Here is a 27,257-nt window from a genome sequence, read left to right as displayed (position 1 = left end):
CTTAAAAAATAGCTGTACTCCTCCGATACATAAAAATCTGTAGTCCTAAATTTCAAATGTTGTTTCTTTTTTTTTTTCCCTTTTTTTTCCTCACCGAATAAAAACGAAGGAACTAGTGCTGACCACCTAGAGACATCTGCGTACTTCTACAGTCACATTGGGTATGGGCTCCTGGTATAGTATGGCGCGCCGAAGCAGATAAAAATACTTATGTATGGATATAAAAGACTTGTTTTGTAAAATATGCGACTTGTTTCAAAAATATAAAACTTGTTTTGTAAAATATACGACTTGTTGCGGAAATATAAAGTTGTTTTGTAAAATACAAGACTTGTTGCAGAAATATAAGACTTGTTTTGTTAAATATACCACTCGTTGCGAAAATATAAGACTTGTTTTGTAAAATATAAGACTTGTTGCAGATAAGACTTGTTCGCGGTGAAAAATAATTCTCTAAGGGCGCCCACTGTCTGTGGTCAGCTGCTTTGCAGCAGGGCGCACGCTAATTTCTACTGGTAGTTGTCTGCTTGTAATGACGAGTGCGATGATAAGTGGAACAGAGTTATTCCTCAGTTTTTCAACTGCTTCTTTATCTGCCACAAACAAGTTTCGTCTAACGTCCTCGCAAATTTGTTTTCCAAGTTCTAACACTCCAAGAAAAGCTCCTAACTCATCCGCCATCTTTTTTTAAGCTTGAAGAGCGGTACTGGGCTGTGTTCCACTTACCGCTGAACACTCAAATCGCTGGCACTATTAAAGTACTATAGCAGAGCCCCATACCCATGGAATATGGTCAACCTCTTTTCGTTTGGTTGTCACGTTACTGACCGAGCGTACGTACGTACGTACGTGCCTTCAGATTGCACGGGTAGGGGAGACTATCAAAACGAAGGGAGGGGTGTCTCAGGCGAGTCTTGGCAAATTCACATCTTTTATGTTATCATTAACATTACGAACTTGGGAGCTCCGCTTCGCGCTTTTAGGCTTGGCTAAATCTATATATTATTTATACAAAGTCGTATATTTTACAAAGCAAGTGTTATATTTCCGCAACAAGTCGCATATTTTACAAAAAAAGTTTTATAAATTCGCGACAAGTCGTATATTTTACAGAACAGGTCTTATATATCCATTAATGGGCTCCTGTCCATACTCAAGTATTTTTGTCCGCTTCGGCGCTATAGCGCCATAGTATGGTTTCCTCTAATTTTACGAAGAGGCAATTGCTGTTAACTATCTTCGCATTTCTCTCTCATGTGCCGTTGTTTTTTGGATGTGAGCCGCGAAGTATATAAAATAAATCGTATAGTACCTTTCAAGTCACTTAGCTGGGCATCTATTATTAAATGGTCATAAATACCGCCAGGCTACAGTGCCTCGCTTTACTTCAGTCCTTTAACATATTCTTCAAAAACTGAATATCGAAGGGGGTCATAAAGAAATTCAGAAAGTGTCTATTTCTACAGAATAAGTTAAAAAAAATATCAGGTAACACACCAAAGGTTGTAGGATGGCCTTCTTCTCAGTCTCTCTTTTTTCCACCATTTCTCGCTCTATAAGGGTTATTGAACACGAAGAAAGGACGACGAAAAAAGGTGAAACAGGGCAAATGAAATAATACCGACGTTAAGTAAGGGGTCGACTGTGAAAAAGGTATCAAGACCTTGGATGAAGACGATAAGAGAATTTGTGAGAAAATAATTTGCACTACACGCTTATCCTAAAATTTTTACACAATTGTTGGCAGATATTTTGGAGAGCTGTTCTACAAAATTGAAGAAGAGCTCCCCAAAATATCTGTAGGCCAACAGCTCACCGACAGTTCACCGACAGTTTGCCGACATAATGAAAACAAATTCAGAAACGAGTAAATAGACTGTCATCTTGGTAAGTTTGAACTTTCACAATTACCTCAAAATTAATTTTGACGAACAAGTACCACGCGATAGAGGTAAATTTCGAGCGCGAGTATCTTAATCGCCCAATAATGCATTGCAAACCTCATTATTGGCCACATCGATCTTCATTCATGTGAACTTGATGTGTAGTATCTGACTGACAGGTATAAGGTAATCACAGGTATAGGTGATCACATGATTTCGAGTGCAATTTGGAATAAATAAAATTCTGTCGACCGACAGTCGGCTCTGAGGACGGGAACTTCGACTTAACTCCAATCTCACTTCTCTACTCAAATTTGGCAGATCCGGTCACTTAGGGAGCTATACACAAATTAAATTTAGCATATCCTGAGTCCGCGATGAATGAATTTAACAACGGTGTGAAGTGCAAAATATCACAACTGAAGTCGGGAAGCCAGAATAACACCAAAAGAGGAAAAACATGCAAAAAAGGAATACAGGAAATTGTGAATGAAGCCGATTGACGCGGATTGACAAACTTGAAATGTTTAGTATGCACATGTAGCGTGGGCGTAAAGACAAATTACACTAAGCTCTTTAACTCCCAGGGGTGACTAAGACAGAATTCCTCCCTACAATATTAATACAATATCAAGCAGGCAAATGATGAGAATAAAGAAAACTATCAATCTTGGGGATTATAAGTTGATCCAATACCAAATTCTCCAAGCTAACATCATAAGAATTGTATGTTAGACAGTAAAAGGAGTTACTAATGAGATTAAAAAAATAAAAGTCTGATTGGTGTACAAGCGTCGATTGACCTGATAATACTCACGTGACTGGCTATATCACAGAGCAACTTAGCCTACTACTTACGCAAACGTTAATTCGACAGTAATAGCCTGAATGCATTTTATTTTTTTATTGAAGTGTTTTGGTGCCTAATGAATGGCTCGTAAGGAAGTCGAGAAACATGGCAAGCGCTCAATTACCACGCAGCTCTGAATTACATCTAAGGGAAAAGTGAAAAATCGCACAACAAAGCTAGGAAGTAGAAAATGAACCTGATGGTATATCAAGTAAGAAAAGCTCGATGTGCGCTTTGTTACATCGTTAACGATTTGTTCTCTCTTTGAATTTTTTTTTTTTTTTTCGGATTTTGGTTGCACCAGAGGTTCGAATATTTATTTCTGCATTGTTTTGAGTCTCAAATCTGAAATAAAAACATGTCAGGGGTTTCTAATGTTCTTTTCTAAAATCACTCACTTGTAAAAGACTTTGACGTGATCTGAGCTTAAGCAGACCGTCTCTGACATAAATGTTGCACCGAAATTTGAGCCCTTTTGGCTGTTGGACTAAACTGATTTTTCCAGGGAACATGGAATGCAAAAATTCAAATCTACGGCTTTGTTTCATGGAGTATTTTGACTCGGGTATGCCTTATTTTGGTAAAAGAAAACCCCTCAAGTTGAACGAACAATTCAACACGATCAGTGATGGAAACCGATTCTTAGCTTAAAAAAACTACATAAATTTCTCATCAATCGCTTTCAAAGGACGATAATCACGGCTGTTTGAACCTATCTCGTTAAAATGAAAGGTCCATGTGACTTAAAATAACCTAACTATCTATACAAAGTAGATAACGATCGGAAAAAAGTTGTAACGCAGAGAGGCACTTTGGCACAACATTGAACGTACGTATTTTGTCCACAAAATCACATTGCTATATTTAACAGATATTGTGGGGGCGAAATGATGTGCACATCATAATTTTCCAACTATATCTCATGTCAACCAAGGCTTTTAATCGAGTTTTGAGTGAAAAATAATACATAAAAGAAAACCTCAGGTTTAATCATTCATTCGAAACAGGCGTGTAGTGATACAAGTTCAGTGCCACAATCGGGTCCATGGTAATCTTAATCTGATTCTCGCTACTCTGCAAGAAACTTTAGCGACTGGTTTGTGCGTGGGCACTGGTAAAAAAAAAGATGTGAACTCTGCGATGATCGAGTAATTCGATACCTTAAGCACTACTATTACCTTCAGAGGGAGTAACCTGTAGCTCGCCCATGGAGCTGCAGCCATTTCTAGTTGGGAACTGAGCTGCTTTTCGTCCAAGTTAGCGACAAGATGCAAGAAATTGATTTTTTAATACGCAAACGTGCTGCAACCTTATTTATAACGGGTAAGTCGATAGAATTTCCAGATGCTAATGCAAAAGCCGGATGTCGCAGTCATCTAATTCGGGAATACGATGATGTCATATCTTGGCTTCTCCTTGTTCCCAAGACCTTCTCGACCTTCAGAGCTATAGTTTGCAAAATCACGCGAATTTAGCGCCGCCAACAGCTTGTTGAAAAAAATCTAAGCGAGAGTGGATGCCTTAATTCTTATTTAGGCACTGTGCTCTGCTTTAACAGGCGACAGAGACGAAATAAAGACGATGAAATGCACTTTGCTGTTAGCAGTCTGTCGCTAGGGTAGCGAGCTCATTCATTTTCGTTAAAAAAAAAAAAAAAACTTCCGGTCAGAATTTCAAACCGATGCCATCGCTGGCCACAGCATGGCGCTGTATCTTAGAACTTCCATTTCATTCGACTTCCGTTAGTGTTTTTGATATTTCAAAATTCAGATTTTATTTTTACAACATGTTCAAATCGTTCATTCGAATGCCAAAAGCGTGGGTGAAATCATAATACACAGCGCAAATACCAAGATGACTGCTTTTCGAACGTCAAAGGAACTTTGTTTTCTCAACAGCCCCGTCCAAACAACAAACAAGCCTTCGGAGTGAGTTCAGCTGTTCCGTGGAGAGCAATTGAGAAATAAGCTTCCATCACGGAAACGTTGATGATCGAATACTCGGCAACAAACCAAGGACAGTCCACAATTAATTTCTAGCTAAATTTATCAAACGAAAACCCGCTAAAAATGAGACAAAAATGAATAAATAAAGAAGAGAAAGAAGACGGACAAAGAATGTCAATGAGACACTTTCGTCATTATTTTTTGTTTTGTTTTGTTTTGTTTTGTTTTTCTAGCTTCTCTTGATGTAGATTTATCGGGCGTGCTAAATGCAAAATAATATGGATCATCGGCTACTATTTGGGTTCTGAACTTTGGGCTTCCTGTTTACGGAAGTGTTCAGTTTGGCGGGCAGACTCATTAATGATGGTTTAACCCTGGGGGAGGGGGTGGGGGGGAAAGAAGACTTACTCTCATATTTTGACTCTACGGAAGTCTACTGCCTAACAGGGTATAACAATCCTGTCTGAATATGATAGAAATAGTTAAATGAGTGGGACATACTTTTGGCCATAGTCTACTGCAAAAAATTCAGCGGCCTGAACAGAGCGCCGGAATGAAAGGATTTCGCATGGAAGAGGGTCGGTCTCAGCACGCATACCACCCCCCCTCCCCCCATCTTTCAGAACCTCAGCTGGTGCCTTCCCCCACTCCCACCTCTCCTCGTTTCTTCACAAATTGAAAAAGCAGCGCAGTAAAGATTTACGAATCTCAGAAAATTTAGTCAAAAAATTTGAGTTTGTTACTTCCAATCCGTGACTTTCTTTTCCATCCTGTACCATCCTGGCGGCGCATTATGACGCATTATGACGCAGTATGACACATTACCTTTGCATAAACTGACAAATCTCAAGCGCAATACATGTTCCTTTTCTTTTCAAGACTCTTCCCTTTCGTACACAAGGAACTACCTGTCACCTCCTCCCTTACAACCGCGAAATTCCATTATGCAGAAAGTGTGCAAAAAAACAAAACTGAATTTAAGAATTCGTCCGGTCAAAAAAGAGTCAAAACGAAACCTTACCGCGATGAAGCGATCTAACGAGAAAAACTAGACTCATGCTTCAGGTGACGAATGTTTGATTGAAAATGGTACCCTATCAATCAAGATCTCGTTGGACCTTCACGAATTCAGATTGATGGCAGCAGTGTCAACTGCTGTTTTCTAAAAATGGGCACCAACAGCATGGAGACTGAACAAAAGCACGGACTGTGTATTTCGATTGTTCAGGACGCTGCTAATTTACATCACAGGTATATCATGAGAGTGGTTTATTTCTTTTACTGCATCCTCGTTCCCAGGGCCACACTTACTCCCGAGTTAAAGAGCGAGAGAGGAAAAGAAAAATCCTGCCGGTTGCATGCAACGCACCACAAAGACGCATTATGGCCCAACTAACGGAGAATGAGAATGAGTCTTAACAGAAGGACGGGATTTTGATAACAGGTGAAAGGGAAGTTTTCATGTTGTTGGATAGATCATATGTATACGAAAATGTAACAAAAAATTCATCAGCTAAAATACTTCAGCTTATCGCAGTTTGAATAATTTCCTTTGAAATGCTGCAAATTAATCAATCGAATTTTGCCTGGTCCTAAGTTTTCCCATCTTCCTTCCTTTACACTCCCTTTGACAAAAACCACGACCACGTTTTTCACCCATACCTTTCCAACACCCTGCAAACCACGTTTGCACGAATATCGTGTTTAGCCCTTTCTTTGCCTGCATGTTCATTGAAGAATTTGAAAGATTATGGTGCTCAGTGTTATTAATCCCAAAACTCAAACCATTTCTGAATATTCTCTATGCTCGCTACGTTACTTGTTTTGGCTGCGGTGTGGTTGCTTTGAAGTTAGCATTGGTTGTTTGGTTGTCAACTATCGTAATTGTTGGTTGGATATCTTGTCACTCGAAGGTGAGAGATTCTTCAGTTTACTGTTTTTTCCGTCTTGGTGTGTGGTTCGTAGGAAGAGATAACCCTACACGTCGAAGCGATCAAGCAAGGAAGGAATTCAAGGGTTCTATCGTAAAAGCTCACGTCACTACTTTTATTATAAGCCGACTATCTCCAAGCCTACGTAAAGCGGTACCCTTCCCCCTTCCGTTTCTGAACATCTCTGACTTACGTTGTGATTATTTCATCATAAAGCTGTGTTTCGGTTTTAAAGACTGAGGTATCAAATCAATTAAGAACATGTGCGTTCCTTCAAGGTCAATAAAGAAAGTAGTGAACTACCGCTCGACCACGCCGCCAACCGCAGTTTGAGAAACGGTTTACCACATTATTGTATGAAACGATTATTGTTTTTTTCAAGGACAGACAAAAGAGTTCTTACATTGAATTGCCAGAAAAGCTTATTCCATCAGTAGAAAATTTGAGTTATAAGTAATTGATTAAGCAACAATTTGCACTGGCTTTGGCTTACGGAGTTTGAACAAGACCAAAGGCATGGCATACAAACGAATTTTTTTTAGTCAGTCGAGGAATTATTTCGTGATCTCAGTACAGTCCAGGGCAGGCCATGAGAAGAATGATGTGTTTTGTTATCATTTCTAATAACACAAATATTTACGTTAGCCCGCTTGCCTAAGTAACCTCTGGTTTGTACATGCACTATTTAGGCAGAGATTTTGCCTTATTCTATTTTTCACTGAGCATAAAATTTACTGCAGACGTCTCGTTTCCGCACGATGGATAATTTGAAATGCCGTCATCTTGGACTTGCTGTTGCGTGCTTTGAAGTTGTACAAGTATAGCAATATAGTTTAACCCCAGATATCTCGAGTATTAATGTATTGACTGAAACACCTTTTACAGCACTGAAAACTAAATATATCTTCCCAAGGAGGACGTTGTTACAATTCCAGTTACCTCATCTCGACCAAACTTCAATAAAAGGGAAAATAGCATTTTCAAGCATAAAATTGAAAATGTATGAACTTCTTTTGTATCGTTTCGACTCATCGCACTCTCGCCATGAAATGATTTTTGAGACGAGACCAATTTGTAATACATAACAATACTTCTTTTATAATCAGAAATTGAGTGTAACAAGTCATGTTTTCATAGAAACCCAAAGTCTCACAGAGATCCTTTTTAGCGGATCCGAAAATTGCAGGACTTCACGTTGATAGCTTGCAGTAATTTCTTTTATATATTCCAGAGGACATAATGATCACTTACCGCATTTCTCTCCTCTGTGAAGCTTGAGACGAGCCTAGCATGCGACATGTCAATCCAATTGGCTGTGGTAGCGATTTAAGAGCGCTTGGTAATCCGGTTTCCCGCTTATAGTAGTTGCCAACAAAGTCGCTTTGTTTTATAATATGATTCAATTGACGTCAGCGCTCAAACGCTCTTCCTAGTCAAACAAACTTTTTTTAATCAGGAATTTTCTCATTGATGCAATACAATGGCTAGGCAGTGATATGACGTCGCACTGAGACCTCTGGTATCAAAACAAAAAACAGGAAAGAGGAAGTACAAATTTAATTAGTACAAACTTCATCGACTGTTTCAAATAACGAGGATTCTTTGATGTGGTTTTCAATGGCGCATCTCGGCCATGGGCTATTTCTTGGAAAAGCTTTTACATATTGAAATCACTTTCAAGATTTCAATTTGTTTCATGTTTTATGCCTGAATAAATGATGATGAGATGGATCTTCAGATCCAAATACGAATACCAATCCAATGAAAATTTCCTCGGGTTTTGTAACTTTGCTAATTCAATGCGACGATGGCCGTTAACGAGATTACCGTGATTATATCGATGAAGATTAGTTTTGCAAGAGGAGACACGTGCATGTGAGTCTTAAAACTTTATTTATTTCTCAGTTATCCTCCACCAAACGCCACCATATAACTTACCAAAATCTGGCATTTCTAAGCATGGGAGTATTAAGGAAACGGTTGGGATTTTCTTCATTTTTTGCTTCACATAACTTGAATTGAAATTTGACTTTTGCCCTCCTCCCACAGGTTTTTGTTAATTCATGTCAATTCAATTTTTGTTAATTCGCTTATCAGGTAATCATGATTGCACAACTGCAATTTGATCTTCTGCTTGAGTTTGAAGCTGATTTGGGCTCTCCATTTCGTGTTTGATTTTGTGATATTTGTTCACCTTCACCTTTTCCACGAGGAGTGCAGGACTTTGAGGGCTTTACAATACAATACAATAGAGTTCTTTATTTAATCAAACAGGTTTCGTACAGCATCTGTTACTCATTAAAAAAACGAACCTGTGTAAACAACAGGAATTAATTAAATAATGAAATTAGAAACGTAACATGAAACAAAATATCAAGAAATTATTAACATTGATGAAAAATAAAATTAAGGAATGATTCTGAACAATAGCTTTTTTAAGATTACATTGGAATTGTGATGGACTCGATAAGTCATGAACTATGTTGGGTAGGCTATTCAAAATGTTTGCAACCACGAAGTTAACAAGCCATTTTTGATGTATTAAAATTCTAACATGGCTCCGAGACTTGCGGGAATAAAACAAAAGAAATTGATTATTCATCCTTCAACCTCAATAGGATTTCTTTTGTTTTACTCCCCCAAGCCTCGGAGCCAAGTTTTAATTTTGATTTATCGAAAATGACCAATTGGCTTTATTTATAGCCAAAACGTTGTATTAAGTTTAATGAAAAACTCTAAGTTTGATAGGTTTGGATCAACGCATCCGTGTTGTAAGAACATTTTTTGTTTCCTCGAGCTTCTAGATCCGAAATGTCATTCAGTCGGGCTTTTTGCAGGAACACTTGAGAATGAGTACAAAACATGATGGCCCCGCAAGAGGAAGATGGGATCACATTGCTTTGCACCGCCCAGTTAGCCCAATAGATAGTGCGTTGGACTGTTGTGCGGGAGGTCGAGATTCGAGCCCCGGCCGGACCAACACTCAAGGTCTTAAAACAATTGAGAAGAATTTGCTACCCTTCTATAACATCAAAAAATGTTAGATATTCTAGTCTTCTCGGATAGGGACGAATAAATAGAGGTCCCGTCTCCTGCAGGGTTAGGGGTAGGAGACGTTAATTTCCCACGCACGATATTATTACTGTGTGATGGATGTCCTCCCCGGGGTGGGATGGTGGGTACAAAAGGATTAGGTAAGTTCTGTTCTATTCTCCTGTCATTCCCGCCAGGCGAATGAATTAAATTCTAAATTCTAAATTTCCTTCCCGTTTCAACAGATTGAGGTATTCATCGTTTTTGGAAGTTGACACATAAAAGGAGAAAAAAAATTTTAATGAATAAATATAAATAACATTCGTAAATAAAATATGTGAGAATTCATTATTTTGTTAAGTTTCCTTTTATCAATTCATTTCAGGGCTCCAATTTCGCCGTTCTCATGAGTTTGGCCTTCGTTCCTTTCCTAGTAAATTAGAAAATTTTAACGTTTGTACAGGATAACCAATTCAATTGTTTAACTGAGTAATGACTAAAGGGGACTCACCTGAGAAGGATCGTGGGCTCATCTAGACTACGAGCGTGAGCAGTTCCTCCTTTTCACCGCAGCGAAGTCCGTTGTGCAAGTCAAAAAAAAAAATGTTGCACGCTTCAATCAATTTTTTTTCCACATATTTTTTTTAACTCGCGTGACGGAATTTGCAAGGGACTGCTTGTAGTCTAGGACTCATCTGGCTTTCTTTCTTGGCCCTCCCCCAAAAAAGAACACTTGATATTTGATCATAGATGAGATCAGAGGTTATCGAGCCGTTTTAGTGAGTTCTTGAAGATGACAGGCACAATTTTAGGGTATTGGTTCACCAAATGGTTCAGAATTCAACTGGGCCACGGAAATCATATTATGTGATTATCTTATCATTCGGTGGAGAAGTCAGCTTTGAGTCAGAGCCGTCGTGGACCTCCCGCACCATATAATAATTATTGCTCGCCGCACGTTCCGCGTCAATCGTAAGGTACTGGGTACGAGTCTATTAAGCACTAGAGGGGGGCACAAGAATTTAGCGTACTACACAACACGTGGAATTTGTAGGACGCCATTTCTGTATCCATTCAAGATAGGCTGTTTAAGATTTGTGCGACCATCATGAGCTTCGATGGAAGTAAAGGCCCGCCCCAAATTGAGGGAATGACTAGCTTAAAAGTCGATAACCTTACTTATCGCACTACCGTAGGAGATTTGACGCACGTTTTTTCAAAATACGGCGATCTTGGCGACGTTTACATCCCGCGTGACCGCTACAAACAAGAATCCAGAGGGTTTGCTTTCGTACGATTCTACGAGAAGCGAGATGCGGAAGATGCAATGGATGCCTTGCACGGAACTATCATCGATGGAAGAGAAATCCGTGTGCAGATGGCAAAGTATGGCAGACCATCAGATCCTTATAAACCTCGAAATAATCGTTACAGGCAATCATCGTCCTACAGCAGCTCGAGGTATCGATCCCGTTCTCGTTCTCCACGACGAAGGTAAAAGCGTTTGATAAAAATTGTATTTGTTCAAAGATCTTGATTAACCGTTGTCTCCTACTAATTGGCTTTGGTTATTTAAATGGGTTAATCTTTAGCTCGAGGGTTTAAAGAATAGTAATGACTAAATTTTAGTGTTACGGATCTTTTTTTACAAGGCCCTGGATTGTTTGGTCGAAGCTTGCTGAGAATCTTTCATTTGTTTTAGTTGCCAAGAATTGCAAGAAGTTATGTGAAACTGATCGCTTTTGCCAAAGTTTCTTCCCTTCGGAAACTTATTCTTGCTCCCAGTACTGCGGTCGATGAGTTCCAGAGGAAACCCTATATCCTAATATATGATCATCCAATTAAAAGAATAAGTAGACAAGTGAAAAGAATATCTCAGTACCATAGTGCTATAACCTTTCAATTTATGATGCTGATACAGAACCTATTGGGTCCCTGAACGAAATTGTTCCATGTTTTCCTTAGGGCACGCCGATCACGTTCCAGATCTCCACGGCGTCGTTCGAAGTCTCGCTCCCGTTCACCACGCAAAGCTCGTTACAGTGGCTCGCAGTCACCAAGAAAACAGGAGAGCCGTTCTCGCTCCAGAAGTCCTCGGCGTAAGCGATCCCACTCAAGGTCCCGTTCAAAATCTGGTTCAAGACCCAGACAGTCTCGTTCCAAGTCCCGTTCTCGGTCCAAATCCCATTCGAGATCACCCCAGAACAAAACATCAAGGTCTCCTTCTAGGTCTCCTAAACAGAGAAGATCTGTGACTCCAGATCGCACCGCACAAGATCATGATGACAACATTGACGCTTCTGCAGAGCAACAACAAGAAAGTGCTGACAACGAACGAAGAGAAAACAATGCTTATGATTAAACAATCCAAGCTTTCTTTAGACTTACTTAAACCATTTATAGTAATCAGTTCTTTTAAGTATTCTCTTCCAGGCTTTGTTGCTGTTGTGGAGATGGGGAGTAAACTTTTGTTGCAGAGCAAGGAGGGAATGGATTGGGCATTCTTCTATTTTAGGTAGAGATACCAAAGTTATAGTGTGCTTTTGATATCACGCACTAGTTAGCTTATTAGAGAAAAGCAAGTTTTATGGATGTGATGTCACCACCTCCAATTACCGTATTAGTGCAGAAATACAGGCTGCTCTTGTAGTAGAGTGATTAATGCCAACACAGACCCATGAAACCTGGAGGACACTATGTTTGAAACCTCCCCTGTCCACGCTCATGGATACTTTTGTTTGCAATGTATGACCAAACTTGAATTTTATTTTTATTTTTTGCTTGCCTTACTGTGTATATTGACCAGTTACTACTCAACAATTAAGAATTAGTTTCTTCATTTCCATTTGGTTCATACATAGAGGAGAGAAATTTGTTTTAGATTTTGTTAGATGCTCTCGTGAGTTGCCAGAGCTTCTCTAGACTCAAGAAGCTAGATATATACATTTGAGTTGAACAACAGTAAAACAAACAAGAACAGCTGTTACACACTTTAAACTTTGACAAAAAGTTGAGTTCCCTACAAGAATATGTTAGGGTGCAATTGAAACAAGAATCTCAACATTGTGTTGATTAGCAAAGATACATTATCTCCGTGTAAAAATTAGGCTCTGCTTTCAAAGACCTGCAAAAGAGTTAGTTTTTTCTCTTAGGGTAATGTAATGAACTTGTTTATTGAAGGGCCTGAAAAGAATGAGGCAAGAGTTGTGTAAAACACTAAACTCTCGAGAGTTACAGGAGATGTGTTCGTAGACAGTAGTGTGATTTCCAAGTTTTTTTAATCTCACATGAATTGGTATTTTGGCCCTCAAAATTAAGGATTTGTAGGGATTGGCCTTGTGATCAACTTCAAATAATTCTCAATGGCAGTAGCTTGTTTGATTCGTTGGAGTGTTTTGTAATCCTACTATATTCAGTCAAATTTGTAATCTAGTTTGGTCTTTGGGAAGGGCCAGTTTGACCTTGTATATCAGCATTTTTATCCGCTTTCCTTGATATGCATTTTTTCATTGAATGAGTGGTTTGAACTTTCTGTCGTTTTTATTGATAACCTATTTCTCGTGATGACTGGAAGAAAAAAATTTAAATGTTATCCAGTCTCAAAAAATTATGTTCATAGTACACTCTTGTGAATGAGTCTTTGATTTAAGTTAATTTTTTAGTGTAAAAAAACTGTGAAGTAACTTAGGGCCTCTTCATCTAAGTGTAGCAGTCAAGCTGATCGATTTTAAGGAAAAATACTGTTGAACTTTTGTATTTCAAATTTCACCTTGGTTACTAAGGTGAGAACTCGTGCCTGGCATGGTTCATTTTAGAAATTTCAGCTCAGTTGCTGAGATAAACAAGGTGCAACCTTTTAGGTGTTACCTTGGTAACCAGAGTGGTTATGTAGAATTCCCATCTTAGGAACTAAGACCTTGATAACTGGTTTAGCCTGCCTTTGCTCTGAACTATAGAAAATTTTCCAAGGAAAGGGGGAAGATCTTATAGGCTGTGTGAGCCTGTTTGATCGGGCTTATTTGAAGAGGCTACAGAGAGTAAAGTAATTAGCGAGTTATAATTAATTTTTTTTTTGTGTAGTCAATTTGATGTTAAAACTATCATATCAACCTTTCCTGTAGGCGCAGTTTATTTATACTTGCTGTGTGGGTTGACTGGTCATGCAGTGTTTTGCTGTTTTCTGCTGTTGCCGAAGGAGCCCATGCTGTTGCAGACTCCTGTGGGCGTTGTTGCCGTCCAGTTTCCTGATTGGTTGCTGTTCGTCAATTTTTCTGTTCATTTAGAAGTTACCCCTGAAAGCTCAATTACCACAACTTTTAAATTTTCCTCCAAATTTCTAGGTTAGGTATGCAGCTTGAAAAAGGGTAGAAAAGATCTTGAGGAAGAAGTGATATTTCATCAAGCACAATTTTGCTAACTACCTCGGTCGTAAATTGAGGCGCACAGCTTGGGACCTTGGGAGGGAACTCTCCTGTTAGATTTCTCAGGGCTTAAAAAGAAATCAGTGCTAGGCTTGTTTCTATCCAAAAGTGCCAAGGGCAAATTTTAGCGGCTCATTTAAACAAAACGCCTCCAAACTAATTTGCAAATACGAAGAAAATCCTCATCTCTGAAAGTAACACACGCACACACAAGCTAACCATGGTTGGTAAGAGGATCATGTGCCCTTTCAACCATTTACTTTCTCAGTGGCATGGTTTTCCGATGTTTAATTTTTCTATATTTGGTTAATGAGTCTTTCTTCCAGTCTTCCATATTGGAAAATTGGATCGTCGTTACCTTTCAAGGTGATTACGATCCGAAAATTCTAGAAGAGTTAACTGTGTTGCAGGTGAAATCCAACTGGTTCGTTCGTTGAGATGTGTCCAACTTACATTTGGGCTGAAGTCTGGCTCACACTTATAATTGATTTCTATGAATTGACAAATGTCGCTGACATTGTAAGTCGTGATGCGAAGTATAGCGATGAAGAGATCCTTCTATCGGGCCAAGGATAGTAAGAAGTGTCGTGACAACATGTCGGGAGCACTTAAGTGTGGTGATGACGACGTAAGGGGCGGCGGAATGAATTACGTAGGTGAATACGAAGCGGGCTCGCTTTCGATTACAAGCTTAGCTATCATTCCTTCCTTTACAGAAAGAAGTAGTGTAAACCTCAGTACATCGTTCGGCTACACTTAATGTGGTAGTAAAGCCGATACTTAACCAAGGTGGCTTTCGTCATAGGACGGGGTACAGAGAAATGCTGTCGATGCACAGTCAGTGTTGAGTCTCGGAAGCAGTTGAAGAATCCGGGATGAGGCGGCTATTTGGCTTTCATGAGCAGTGAAAGAGAGGTTAGCCTTATCGTGTGGACTAAGAATCCACGACCAGCCGAAAGAGCATCTGCGAAGGAGAAAGCAGTGCGTAGACTGGTCAACAGTAACGTGTTCCCTTGCTTTTTAGAGAACTAGGCAAATAAAAGTATTTTTTTATTTATAGCTCTTTGTTGTCCAACATCATAGGTAATAGAATCACGAGTTAGAATCTGAGAGCACTGCAACTTTTCAGGTGAAATTCGTAGAAATTTATTCACGCGACGCAATGCCACCATATCTGATCTGTTGCCGAGGGCTGAACTTGTTCCGAGCTTCGTGGAAAGATGGAAGTCCTTACTTCGGTGACTGAGTAACTCGAATGCTTTTTCCTTTAATTCGTTTTGAGAGAAGCACGTGTGCGTGTCTGTCTGCTTATTGTAAAGCCAATGGGCTATAGCGCCCGCTCTTGTCCCAAAACTCTTCGACTCTCCAAGTCGTAGGGCCTTGGTGCGAAAGTCAAGAGATCTCGTGTACCTAGTATATTACCCTTCCTTTCCTTAATCGCGTAATTAGAAAAACAAACAAACCAACAAAAAAGGCACAAGCTTATTTGTCGGAAGTGAATCGTAGCCGGATGTGCGGGAAGATGCACTACTTTCTTTGATTTAAACACTGGAGGCGGAGGAGCAGTTTGAAACGTGAGGGAGGGGTGTGAGGGCTATTCTTAGGGCCTGATTACATGAGCCGAGCCTGCCCGGTTAGCCGGGCTGAATTCTTTTGTTTTCACGCTTTGGTGAACACCAAAACAAAAGAAATCAGACCGGCTCATGTAATCAGGCCCTTAGAGAACTGCTGTAGTTCATAAGCTTCTAGAACGTAGGCCAGATCCGTTCAAATGGGTTTTAAACGTAGTACCGGTACGTGGCCAAGCGCGATGCTATTAAAAGCTTCCTCCTGCTCCGTCGCCTATGTCTGAACTATCGTTACTGTAATAAAAGCTTCACATGCTCGTCAAGTTAAGCTCGCCCCTTCTTCGTCGTTTTAGCGACGCCTTCCTTCAAGTGAATTTAAGAAGTTGACGCCGGCAAGTCTCTCAATACACCGGTTATACGATCACAACTTTCGTCCACTTTGATCAGTTTTCACATCATTTAAATACGTTTTAAGAACATAAATATTCATCGTGAACAGTCCCGTATATCCTTCCGATCATTCCCATGAAGAAAACACTACAGAAACCTGGTCCTTTTACACCAAAACAAAAAATGCATTAACCGTACTGTTTTTTATTACATATTCTGCGCCACTGACAGTAAGAAATTGCTTCAGATTTGAGCTTTAAAAGTTAACGCAAATTTTTTTAAATGCCGAGGCCTTGATGTTTGATATACCGGTGATACTGTTAAGAATTATTAGATGCTGGTCACTCTTAAGATTAAACGGTTAAGTTTCTGGAGGTACCGGTATGTTCACTTGTAATTGCATTTATGCCATTACCCAATAAAACCCAACCATCCAGCCAATGCGAGCCACTTAATTGTAGACGATTCACTTAAGAGTTAATGAGCAATTAAAAATGATCGTACTGCCACCCAGAAGCATCTTTCACTGAAAACTATCCATTTAACCCCCGAATGTGATTTGCCTACACGTGTTTGTAATCGAACAGTTTAGACTTGAAACATCTAATTAAGCCACACATAAGGTAGAGAATTCTGCTAAGAAGACAAAGAATTCCCAGATCTGCAATGTCTGATAACCTTCATGATTAATTATAACATCCATTTACTCACTAATGCTCAACATAAGGAAATGCATTTTTAATGTGCATCTGTTTCAAGGGAATTTATAATAACAGGTTATCATTGCTTCATTACAAATAGTAAGTTAAATGTTTTTCAAAAAATATATTCATTTGGTAACAAATATGCTAACATAATAGTGATTACTTCCACCTTATTTGTGAGCAGCCTTTTTGAAAATTAAAAGTTCTTAAATATGAAAAACTTAACAAATAACCAGATGCCATTTCCATTTCACTTAAATTATAAAATTGGTTCCTAACTAAAATTTACCCAGAGTTTTATTTATCTGTGATATGGATATATCTCAACAATTGAGCTCAAAATGCTTAAATATAATTATTTGATAATTTCTGATGTAATTAAAAAAAAAATCCCTAACTTTTAGGTGGTGGTGTCACACACATCAATTTTGCAAGAGACTTATGAATTTGTCCTTGGATTGGAACATAGTCAATTTTCTCGCCATCAACTACTAAGTTTCCTGTCTGACTCATGTCTGGCTCTAAACGGAAAGCATAGGCTCTTATGTATGTCACATGATGACTGAGAACATGTGATCCATCCTTCATTTTGCCAAACAGATCCAGCAAGGCCATTCGGCCAGTAGTTGATCTTACATAAAAGATACCCATCAGTCCATCACCAAACTTTCCATCAGGGTTTGCCATCAGGTCTGTGCCTAAGTGACTCAAAAACACAGGGCACCCAAGGATAAACTCTCCTTCCACAACTTTCCAGCTTGGAGGCAGTTCTGAGCTGAGGGGGGGAAGAAGATGATCTAATGGCCCCAGGCTTGAAAAATTTGCACTATTGCCTTTGCTGAACACACCATTTAGATTCCCCTGAAAGTGTTCCTGGTGCTGAGAAAAGGATGTTGCACTACATTTTGCTGCACTACTGCTAACTTCTTCCCTTGGGGTAGAGTTGTATGCTAAATTATCTTCTCCATTGCTTATATCATTGGCAGGCAAATATGAAAGGCGCCCCCGGTACATGCGCAGTCCAATAATTCTTGCTATTGTGCCAATAAGAAATCTTGTCTCTCCTAGAAATCTGTATCGCTCTGATTCAATGTCCACATCAGACACTAATCCCCAAGTCACAGAGAGGAATGCATACAACTTCTCCGTTGGTGTTATCAAAGAACAGATGTCTAAATCCATAAGATTTCCACGTATAATGCCAAAAATGGCACTAATCACATCATTTGGCTCCCTAAAAACATAACAAAAAAATATTTATTTCCTAAAACAGGCTTCTGTTTATTCAAAAATATTCTTACTGCTGTAGTCACAAAACTCATGGTGAATTATTAAGCCACCAGAATATTCTCACCAATAAGACCATACAGAGCATTGACAAAAGTTTTTTCTTTAATCAAACATTTTTAAGATTCTTTGGCTCAAACTTTATCTCCATTGCCAACAAAACTAAGTGAGCCACAAGCAGACAAGAACAAAAATAAAGCCTTCAAAATTAGCATTTTTAACTTACCCTGTAGCAAATAGTGCAGAAAGACAAAGAGCATTTCCAGAACCAGTTGGAATGACTCCCAGGGGAATATTGATCGCAACTTCCCAATCAGGACGTTTCATCAGACCATTTATGACCTAAATTAAAAAACATGTTGTGAATCTAAGATGTGTAGTACCTTTTAAGAAGTACTTAAAAAGGTTATTTCAGGATGTACATAATGTATTAATAGCCAAGATATCATAAGTCAACTTTATTTACAGAGGGTGTACACATAACAGCTTACGCTGACAAACCAGTGGCCCTCAAAACTAAGGATTAGTAATACAAGCAAGTCTAGAATTAAAATTGGAACTAGCCTAACAAAGTAACTATTAAAAACAGATATAAATAGAATATATAGAATAAAAAATATATTACAGTATAAGTGATAAACGAATAAACATACCTCATACACTAAGCCATCTCCTGAACAAATAACAATCCCATCAACATCAAGAAGGTTCATAGACAAAATCATCTCTCCAGCATGACCAGCATATTCTAATAATTTGTGAGAATACACAAGTTTAAATAAACAGTGGGTTCCCCTTAGAACAAAAATATGCCAAGATATTTGTCCTTAGACCGTCTTGTTCCGAAAAAAAGAAAAAAGGGTTTTCAAAGAGTGCAGCTGGAGAAAGACTGACCTTTGATAAACAAATAATGCCCATGGATACTTAAACAAACACACCGGCACCAAGGAAATGCTCACCCATAGGGTACATATTCCTAAGGTAATAACTTAATTAGCCTCAGGACTACAGGCTGCTCCTGGGTAGTTGTTTACTGTCATCTTGCTGACACATAGACCACTTTCATAAATGGCTGCCGTAAAAAGATTCTTTTGTTTAAATTTAAATTAGCCCTTGTGGACTCGCTTGAAATAATGTATTCTTTTGAATTTTGTACTGGAGAACGACGCCAGTAGGGCTAATTCAAATTTAAACAAAAGAATATTAATCTGGCAGCCATTTATGAAAGTGGTCTATGATCGCTTTGTTTTGTTTGTTCCATTACTCCAGTTGTTTCTTTACCTTCCCCTGCCCTACAAATTCCTCAAGCCCTCAGGAGCTCTGTGTTTGTCATTAAAGATGCCCTGAGAACAGATTCACTGTCTTGTTTGTTTGTTGTGTTGTGCATGAGTGGTGTAACAGGGGATAATAAAAATGTGATTTTTCTTTGACTAAGTTTATTGTTTGCCTACAGAATAAAATTACCTGTTGTTATGGCATTAAATTCTAATTCTGCCTCAGTCAACATTGGCTCCACACGTTCATGAAAGATTCTCAAACTTTTCCCAGATCCACTAAATGGGTTGATAAGTATCAGCAGTTTGCGGGCAGCCGGCACAGTTCTCTCTTCTGTATAATACATAAATAACAACATCTATATCACTATCAAAAAATCTGTGAAGTGTAAACTCCATGGATTTGATCTGATCCAAACATTCAATCTAAAAACCTGGCAATGGCATCACAAGAGTTTGGATACAATAAATTTTGTCTGGTTTCGAGCCCTCTGCTTTCAAATTCCATAGTGGATTATGATAGCGTTTCAGACATCTTATAGCTTTATGTCCTTGTAACCTCCTAAGAGGTTTAAGCTAGGCTTCTAGACAGGTTAGAAAATAACATTTCTGGTCTGGTTTTGTCATTAGTTTAAAAATTATAAACCATTTAATTCCCAAGATCTGATTGTTGATTCTCTCCTATAGCTACTACATATTTCATTATGAATCAGTTACAAGAATTTGTTGTTTGATCAAGATAACAACTTCTGCCTTATGAGTTTGAGTATTCTCATCTCCCGATCACCTTTTTGCTGGACAATGTATGGACATTATTGGGAGAAGTTACATGTTAATCACTTAAAGGACTAGGAAGTTTATAATGGGCTAACTGAGAGATGGCCGGAGCACCTTTCATTGCAACATGGAGGAAGCTCTCCTGGTGCTTCACACCATTCTCCTGTGAATTTTTAAATTATGTAATCCGCATTACATCTTATTTACATACAAACTAATAATTCTCTCTTCTCACTGCTTTGTATTTCGTTGTGTTGCTAAGGAGTCAACTCTCAGTAACTAGCGTTTTCCTTTATCATATCTCCCACTTGTAAGTGATATTCTATTGTAAGGAGAAGTTCGAAAACAAATCTCTTTTGGAGTCAACAATTGATCTCGTGACTTGGAGACATAAACACAACTCGTGACTAAATTATTGCTAAAAAGCATAATAAATTAACATATTTAAAGTAAGTTCTACCGAAAAATTGAAAGATTACCCGCACAAATCTTTCCCTCTGTCACATGACAGAACTCCTGAGTCATCTTACCTTGTTCGCTGCTCAAATTCCTTTCCGGATCTTTGATTAACCATAAAATAGTTCGAACCCATCGTTCCGCTGTCGTTTTGTTACACTCTTCGTCAGAGGAAGACACCCTAAAACAGACTTTTTGTCTTACTCGTTTCTTTTCATACCTAGGACAAGAATAAACTTGAAAGTAAGCAGCAGTATCGCCTTCAGGCCCTTGGTACGCCTTGGCGCCGTAAATGTCAACCACTTTCGTTGTAACTATTGACGTAGTACGATTCTGCCCAACACAACAGCAGTCATCCCTGCCTCCATTGTAAATGAAATGTGTCTTTGAAAGAATCACAGAGTTTTTTCTTTTGGTTGGCAGCAGTTCAAACTGTCCCCTGAGGATCTCTGTCTCGACATCCGTCATGATGACATGTCATTTGCACTAATTTCAAACTATTTTCCTGCTTCGCCGGTTGACCGCTCGCTGTTTCCACTCCGACTAGCCCTTGGACTGCGGAGGGATTGAGGGATCTAGTTTGCCACTGGTCAGCTGATTCCCTCGAAAAGGTTGGTCGGAATTGTATATTTCGTCACCAAAAATTGAACGGGCAAAGATGACTATCAAAATTTTCTTTCACGGAGGCGGAAAAAATAATTATGTCAGAGCCTTATTTCGGGTTTTGGTGATAGGAAAGGGAAGGCAAAGTTCCTTAAAAAACTCATTGATTTGATTCTACTTACATCTCAAGGTGTATTTCATGGAAAGGTTATGGATTATCGTTGTGAAATTATACTTATCGAAGCCAAGAAAGTATTACTTAACGCCATATAAACCATGCATGTAAGTGGACAAACTCCAACTAACTTCTACTTTCAACACACTACTGCGAAAACTTCAAAACTAGTTTCGTCTACGACCTCGTTAGTTGATGACCAGTGATGGTCAGTTGATGACCTCGTCAGTTTTGAAGTTTTCGAAGTAGTGTATTGAAAGTAGAGGTTAGTTGGAGTTTGTTCACTTCCATGGTTTATATGGCGTTAGGGATTATAAAAAAGGCAAATCCAAATTTTCAAGGAATATTCCACAGAGTTGAACTGAATAAGGGAAAAAACTGAATTCAACATCTAAGAAAAAGTTCATAGTTTTATTCAACGACTAAAATACAAAATATCTTATTTACATACTCTGTTCATTTATGGTGAGAAATGCATACACATACAGTATGAGCACCATTTTTGGGGATAATTTCTTCATAACGCCCATTGAATACCTTTTTTTGCTAATCAGGTACTATAGAGTACCGAGTAAATTACTAGTCTGGCTTATGTTTCACAAATGCGTGACTTAATAGAAGTGGTAAGTTTGGAGAAAGACAGTGTTTGGTGCTACATACTTCAGAAAAATTCAAAAATTAAAAATAAATGGTCCATTTAAAATAGAGGCTGTAAGGGTGAATTCTACTTGAATCCCCCTCATTCTTTCAGATGTCTTTACTTTCTGATACTTGAACCAAGTTTGAAGTGATACATAAGCCACAAACATGAGTCTTAAGTCTTCCATATGTCCTAAAAGGTTTCAAGTGGTACACCTAACATGATCTGTAGATATTAGTAAAATTTTTGGAAAAACAGACTGTAAAACACCATTAAGCTCAATCATCCCCAAGCTTGTGTCTTGCAGTAATGAAGGACTAACTTTCCATCAGCTCCAAAACACTAATTTAAAACAAAGAACAAATAACTTTGCTCAGTACAATGTCATCAGATTATCAACATGTCAGACCCCCCACCAATTCAGTCATATGTAATGCTAAAACAATTAATAATATAGTACTTAACCCTCTGACTTCCAGAAGCAATGAACATGTAATTTATTGTTAGTATAACACTAATATTTACCCAGTAAACAGGCAAAAAGACAAAGACATTTAGAAAAAATCATGAATTATAGGGTGATACCTAGATTCCCCTTCCAAATTCTCTCAAACATTTAAAAAAAAATGGATAGAACTAGTAGGGAGGTTAAAGAGGTCAAGAGCTCATGCTCATTACAAAAATGCAAAACAAGTCCAGGAAGGGGGGGTTCATTCCATATATTGGAGAGGGGGTGGGGTGGTGGTTATTTCACTGAGCTGCTCATCAAAAGAAATGAGTTATTGTATTGCATTTTCAAAGAAGCCATTTAACTCTCACAATGCCTTCTACGCAAGGGAAGTGGTATACTATTGTGGTAACCAGGTCATTATTTTTTAGTGGGTGCTCAGTGCTATCCACTGGATAATTCTCTGCCTGGCCATCCTTAACCCTCAGTACAAATAACCCCCTTTACTAGAACTTAAAAATGTATAATAAATATTGAAGGGTTCTCATTAACTTAGGGAGATAACGGCTTGCTTCATGAAGCAGATGGTTGACATCAATTCATTTTCATAACTCTTTACAACTTACACACAGATTATTTCACGAAAAGTAGGCGGCTCAGAAATTGAAGTGGCCAGTTCTTGAGCCAGCAGCTGGCACTTAATAAGAACCCTGATATTGTTAATCTACTCTACTCACATCATATAAATTCTGTAATGTCTGATCAGGAGTTGGTGCAAAACACTGACCTACATAAACAAACTGAGAAGAAACTCATTAGAACATGTATTGGAGAGAGTTATCAGCAAGAATAAAGTTTTTCCCACAGTTTAAAGGGATCCTCCACTGTTTTAGAAAATATCGCTTAAAATGCTCTTTAAGTGTCCAAAAGTAGATTTTTCAGACAGAAAAGTGTTCTCTCCCCTTAGATTTTTTGTTTTGGCCTCTCAAAAGAGGCCTTCATTATGGTGGCCCAGAAGGCTCAACGCAAAAAAAAAGTATACTGCAGCAAATAAAAAATATACTGCAGCAAATAAAAAACATACTGCAGCAAATAAAAAATATACTGCAGCAACTAAAAAATATACTGCAGCAAATAAAAGAATCAAAGCGCAAAGAAAAAAGTACCCCAGCAAATAAAAAATGCAACACAAACAAAAAATACTGCAGCAAATAAAATATGCAACGCAAACAAAAAAAAAAAGAAAACGCGTACAAAAAAATTGGAACGCAATGCCAAGGAAGACTGGGTAATAGTTCTTAGTTTCCCACCAACACTCGTTCCATCCTTTGCTTGTTTGCCTTTCCAAAACCATGTTTTGCAGTGAACTTATGACAATACCATGCTGCTCCTTTAAAAATTTGATAATAACTTTATTTTCATACCCTTGATGAAAGTAATCTTCTATAATCCTATGCAGATCGCTTTCGTCCATAACCAAAAATGAGTTCCAGTTCATGCTGTTTCGGCAGCAAACTAAAAACTATTACCCAGTCTTCCTTGGGATTGCGTTCCACTTTTTATTGTTTGCGTTTTCTTTTTTTTGTTTGCATTTTCTTTTTTTTGTTTGCGTTGCATTTTTTTATTTGCTGCGGTACTTTTTTTCTTTGTGTTTTGATTTTTTTCATTTTCTGCAGTATATTTCTATTTGCTGCAGTATATTTTTTGTTTGCGTTGAGCATTCTGGGCCACCATACGTTCGAACATCCTGTGGTTGCCATTTTGATCGGTGTGCAAGGCTCTCTGGGGTGATGACGTAAAATGGTTGCTTGATTCCCTTGCCCTCGGTAAAATAGGCAGCAAAATGCCAAATTGCATTGCTTTTGAGTGTAGTATTCAAGCTAAAAACAGGAAAAACAATCCCAAAATTTGTTTCCACAATTTTCTGAATGATGCAGCGATTCAACGAGCTTGGATTCATGCTGTTGGAAGGACATCCTTGCCAAAAGACTCGCGTCTGTGTTCGAAGCACTTCGAACAGCATTGCTTTAAAGAGTCTTACCCCTTTCCTATTTTTAGCTTGAATACTACACTCAAAAGCAACGCAATGCGGCATTTTGCTACCAATTTTACCGAGGGCAAGGGAATCAAGCAACCATTTTACATCATCACCCCAGAGAGCCTTGCGTGCTGATCAAAATGGCTACCGCGGGACGTTCGAACTGGTCATGAAGGCCTCTTTTGAGAGGCCAAAACAAAAAATCTAAGGGGAGAGAACTACTTTAATTTGGACACTTGAAGAGCATTTTAAACGATATTTTCGAAAACAGTATAGGATCCCTTTAAGGTGATGACAAACATCGTTGTCAATAAGAGTACAGACCAGGCTAAGCTACTATCCAATTGTTTTTTATCACAATATTGATGTCAAATCAAACAATTCTTTCAGTGCATGACATGTTGACACAAGCAGCGTAGTCTGTTTCTCATCAACAATGCCAAATTGGCCAACCAGATTGCAACATTACTGCCAAACGTGGTAAAATAACGTATATTTTAAATTATAACCCCTTCAATCCCATGAGTGACCACAGAGGAATTTCCCTTGATGGTATTAAAAACATTTTCAAGCAGATGGGTATGTCAAAAAAGAAAATATCCATTAAGGAATATTACTTGATTTAACACCAATTCTCAGAAAGCTAATTAAAGGAAATACATAAGTTAACACTGAGAATTTATATTGTGATCTTGGGAGTTCACTAGCTAAATCATGTAGTCAACAACCCATTAGACTTGCCCCAAGTCGTCTTTTTATGCTCGTCTTTGAGAAAAACGAGCAATGAAGTCAGAGGAACGAGCGACAAAGTCGCGAGTAGACAACTTGTTGCACCTGCATGGATTCGAATTTAATTTGCATATTGTTGGTGGGAAATTACTGTCGTGACATCATGGACGGCTCGTATGTAAAATAGACAGTTCTTGAATTACTGGATAATTCATAACTCAGGATGGATGACTTGACCCCAATTAAAACTATTTCTCAGGTCAATATCTCCCCTAAATCGAAGGAAACGGTTTGCTTTCTGTGTATTGAGGCCGCTTCAATGCAAGAACCGTGGACCGATGCCTACCAAACAAAGCTTCGGGGCTTGTGAACACAAGGTTGTATTTGCCCTCTTAGGCTTCCTTGTTTTCGGTTTTTGAACTGTCTGGACCCACAACAACAGCATTGATTCCTTTTTCACGTAAGCTAGACACTTGGTCATTCATCAGCGAAACTAGAGGAAAAACTACAAGGCACACCGTCTGAATATCATCTCTTTTGCCACATTTGAAGAAATCTACTGCAAATGGTGCGATATGAAAGGTAAGACTTTTTCCCAATCCTGTCGGCGAAATCATCAAAACATCTCGGCCACCGAGGTAAGCTTCTACTACCTTCCATTGATTCTCTCTGATATCTTCGAAATTTAGCTTATTTAACCCGAAGTTTATGGCTTCTCGCACATTCATTTTGTCTCAGTCTACGCACTGGAGCGGGAGATCAAGTTACCAGGAAGATGACGTCAAATTACATGACGGTTTCTGATTGGAGAGTATTGCTACCACACCCCCTGACACACCACTGACCTAAAATCTGGTTGGTTGGATTTGGCGTGCTGCAGGTGAGGAAAGTCTGTATTCCGCCCCACTGGACTCCCACAAAAATGGACTTTGAGAAAGTCTAACAACCCATCTGATTGTACAAATATGTACTACACTTGGCTGGATAAGATTGATGTACCACAGTCTACAATGCATTTTTTCTCAACAAGGGCACAAAAAAAAAATGGATATTGACTCAAACAGAGTCAAGGTTTTTAAGGCCTTGGAAGCATACAAACACCAAAACTTCCCTAGTGTGGCCTGACCCAAGGCTGACGTCCCTTACAACAAGCCCTTTGTTTGTAGTGATGAGTGAAAAAGAAGATTAAATTGGCATGTATGTGGACACAGTGGTTTCATTTTTCTCCATTCTCCCCCTATTTTCCAAATAACATTTTTTTCATGTACAAATTTTTCTTGTCTCCATTTGCCAAGTGCCTGGCATAGAGTATAACTGACACCCATTGATACCCGACGTTTTGAGTTGAGTTTCTGAGGTTTCTGAGGTTACTTCACTACTAAGGGTCAAAAGAATGAGCTCACCAGTGAATCTTGTGGTTCACACTTGATATATTTCCTAATGAATTCTACAATGTACGAGACTTGTTTTGATCCATCCACTACCCACTTCTTCTTCACCATAATAGGGGCATCTCCAGCAGCCTTCAGTAAAACTTCCACTGCAGCAACAAAAACAACATGCACTGTCATTTACGACAATCATGAAATCGCAGAAAAAAGTAAGCTATAGTTTTAACAAATGAATAAAGGGGGGAACAAGTTAACTGTAAGCCTACTATAGCCCTTTTTTCCCTTATTTTCATTTTCTAGTTTTCTGGGGATTTGCTGCAACATGTTGCTAGTTGTCCTCGAACTAATGTTTTCGTTAGAACACGAAAAGTTTACTTCAGAGCTTAGTTTTCACGTAAGAGTGACAATACTGCCTAAAAAATGAAATGGGGTATTAAGGGTTTCACGGAAACTTTGCTAATTTCTTCCAAATTGGAATTATTCCACTCTCCAACACAACCTTTCTTTTTCGAAGATTTCTTCAAAGATTCACTCTTCAGTGGCTGGGCATTATGATTGTCAACAGCAGCAGGTTGTGCTGAGGTAGATATCTTCCGTTGCGCCTCCGTCATTTCGAGACTATCCTCTGCGGTGCCTCCATCCGCCATCTTGATTTTAATGATGAACTTAGTCTCCGACGACTACGTGGTGTAATAATCATGCTCTGGAAATAG

General features: G+C 38.7%; 3 protein-coding genes across 4 annotated transcripts; 1 reads left to right on the top strand and 2 right to left on the bottom strand.

Moving 5' to 3' along the window:
- Window positions 1-10,673: 10,673 nt before the first annotated feature.
- On the top strand, window positions 10,674-15,123 carry LOC111334015 (uncharacterized). Of its 2 annotated transcripts, XR_002695193.2 has the most exons (3): window positions 10,674-11,137; window positions 11,609-12,158; window positions 13,765-15,123. XR_002695193.2 is itself a non-coding variant. In XM_022939696.2 (2 exons), exons 1-2 carry the CDS (start codon window positions 10,752-10,754, stop codon window positions 12,003-12,005), a joined length of 783 nt encoding a protein of 260 aa, XP_022795431.1. In that variant the 5' UTR covers window positions 10,674-10,751; the 3' UTR covers window positions 12,006-13,707. The 2 variants fall into 2 exon arrangements, 1 of the variants encoding a protein (XP_022795431.1); XM_022939696.2 differs by lacking the exon at window positions 13,765-15,123 and having other exon boundaries at window positions 11,609-13,707.
- Window positions 15,124-16,739: 1,616 nt separating this feature from the next.
- LOC111334045 (sphingosine kinase 1) lies at window positions 16,740-21,143 on the bottom strand. The gene is made up of 5 exons (XM_022939728.2): window positions 20,595-21,143; window positions 19,478-19,621; window positions 18,667-18,761; window positions 18,240-18,355; window positions 16,740-17,960 (listed from the first exon to the last, which is right to left on the bottom strand). The coding sequence occupies exons 1-5, from the start codon at window positions 20,986-20,988 to the stop codon at window positions 17,120-17,122; spliced, it is 1,590 nt and encodes a 529-aa protein (XP_022795463.2). The 5' UTR covers window positions 20,989-21,143; the 3' UTR covers window positions 16,740-17,119.
- A 547-nt stretch (window positions 21,144-21,690) lies between these two features.
- Window positions 21,691-27,229, bottom strand: LOC111334039 (autophagy protein 12-like). The gene is made up of 4 exons (XM_022939722.2): window positions 27,044-27,229; window positions 26,557-26,693; window positions 23,124-23,186; window positions 21,691-22,280 (listed from the first exon to the last, which is right to left on the bottom strand). The coding sequence occupies exons 1-4, from the start codon at window positions 27,189-27,191 to the stop codon at window positions 22,221-22,223; spliced, it is 408 nt and encodes a 135-aa protein (XP_022795457.2). The 5' UTR covers window positions 27,192-27,229; the 3' UTR covers window positions 21,691-22,220.
- Window positions 27,230-27,257: the final 28 nt, after the last annotated feature.

The sequence above is a fragment of the Stylophora pistillata genome, chromosome 10 (genome assembly GCF_964205215.1).
Source record: "Stylophora pistillata chromosome 10, jaStyPist1.2, whole genome shotgun sequence".
Taxonomy (NCBI): domain Eukaryota; kingdom Metazoa; phylum Cnidaria; class Anthozoa; order Scleractinia; family Pocilloporidae; genus Stylophora; species Stylophora pistillata.
Note: the sequence above shows the minus strand (reverse complement) of the source record. Positions and strands in the feature narration are given on the sequence as shown.

What these genes read in the sequence shown, in the direction of transcription:
- LOC111334015 (XM_022939696.2), top strand. Translation starts at nt 10,752, where the DNA reads ATGAGCTTCGATGGAAGTAAAGGCCCGCCCCAAATTGAGGGAATGACT. An exon ending in TCTCGTTCTCCACGACGAAG is followed by an intron (nt 11,138 to 11,608) that starts GTAAAAGCGTTT and finishes TGTTTTCCTTAG; the next exon opens with GGCACGCCGATCACGTTCCA.
- LOC111334045 (XM_022939728.2), bottom strand. Translation starts at nt 20,988, where the DNA reads ATGACGGATGTCGAGACAGAGATCCTCAGGGGACAGTTTGAACTGCTG. An exon ending in ATTTAATGCCATAACAACAG is followed by an intron (nt 18,762 to 19,477) that starts GTAATTTTATTC and finishes ACAAATTATTAG; the next exon opens with AATATGCTGGTCATGCTGGA. An exon ending in GAGATGGCTTAGTGTATGAG is followed by an intron (nt 18,356 to 18,666) that starts GTATGTTTATTC and finishes TTTTTAATTTAG; the next exon opens with GTCATAAATGGTCTGATGAA.
- LOC111334039 (XM_022939722.2), bottom strand. Translation starts at nt 27,191, where the DNA reads ATGGCGGATGGAGGCACCGCAGAGGATAGTCTCGAAATGACGGAGGCG. An exon ending in GTGAACCACAAGATTCACTG is followed by an intron (nt 23,187 to 26,556) that starts GTGAGCTCATTC and finishes GTTTCTTCTCAG; the next exon opens with TTTGTTTATGTAGGTCAGTG. An exon ending in CATTACAGAATTTATATGAT is followed by an intron (nt 22,281 to 23,123) that starts GTGAGTAGAGTA and finishes GTTTTAAATTAG; the next exon opens with TGTTTTGGAGCTGATGGAAA.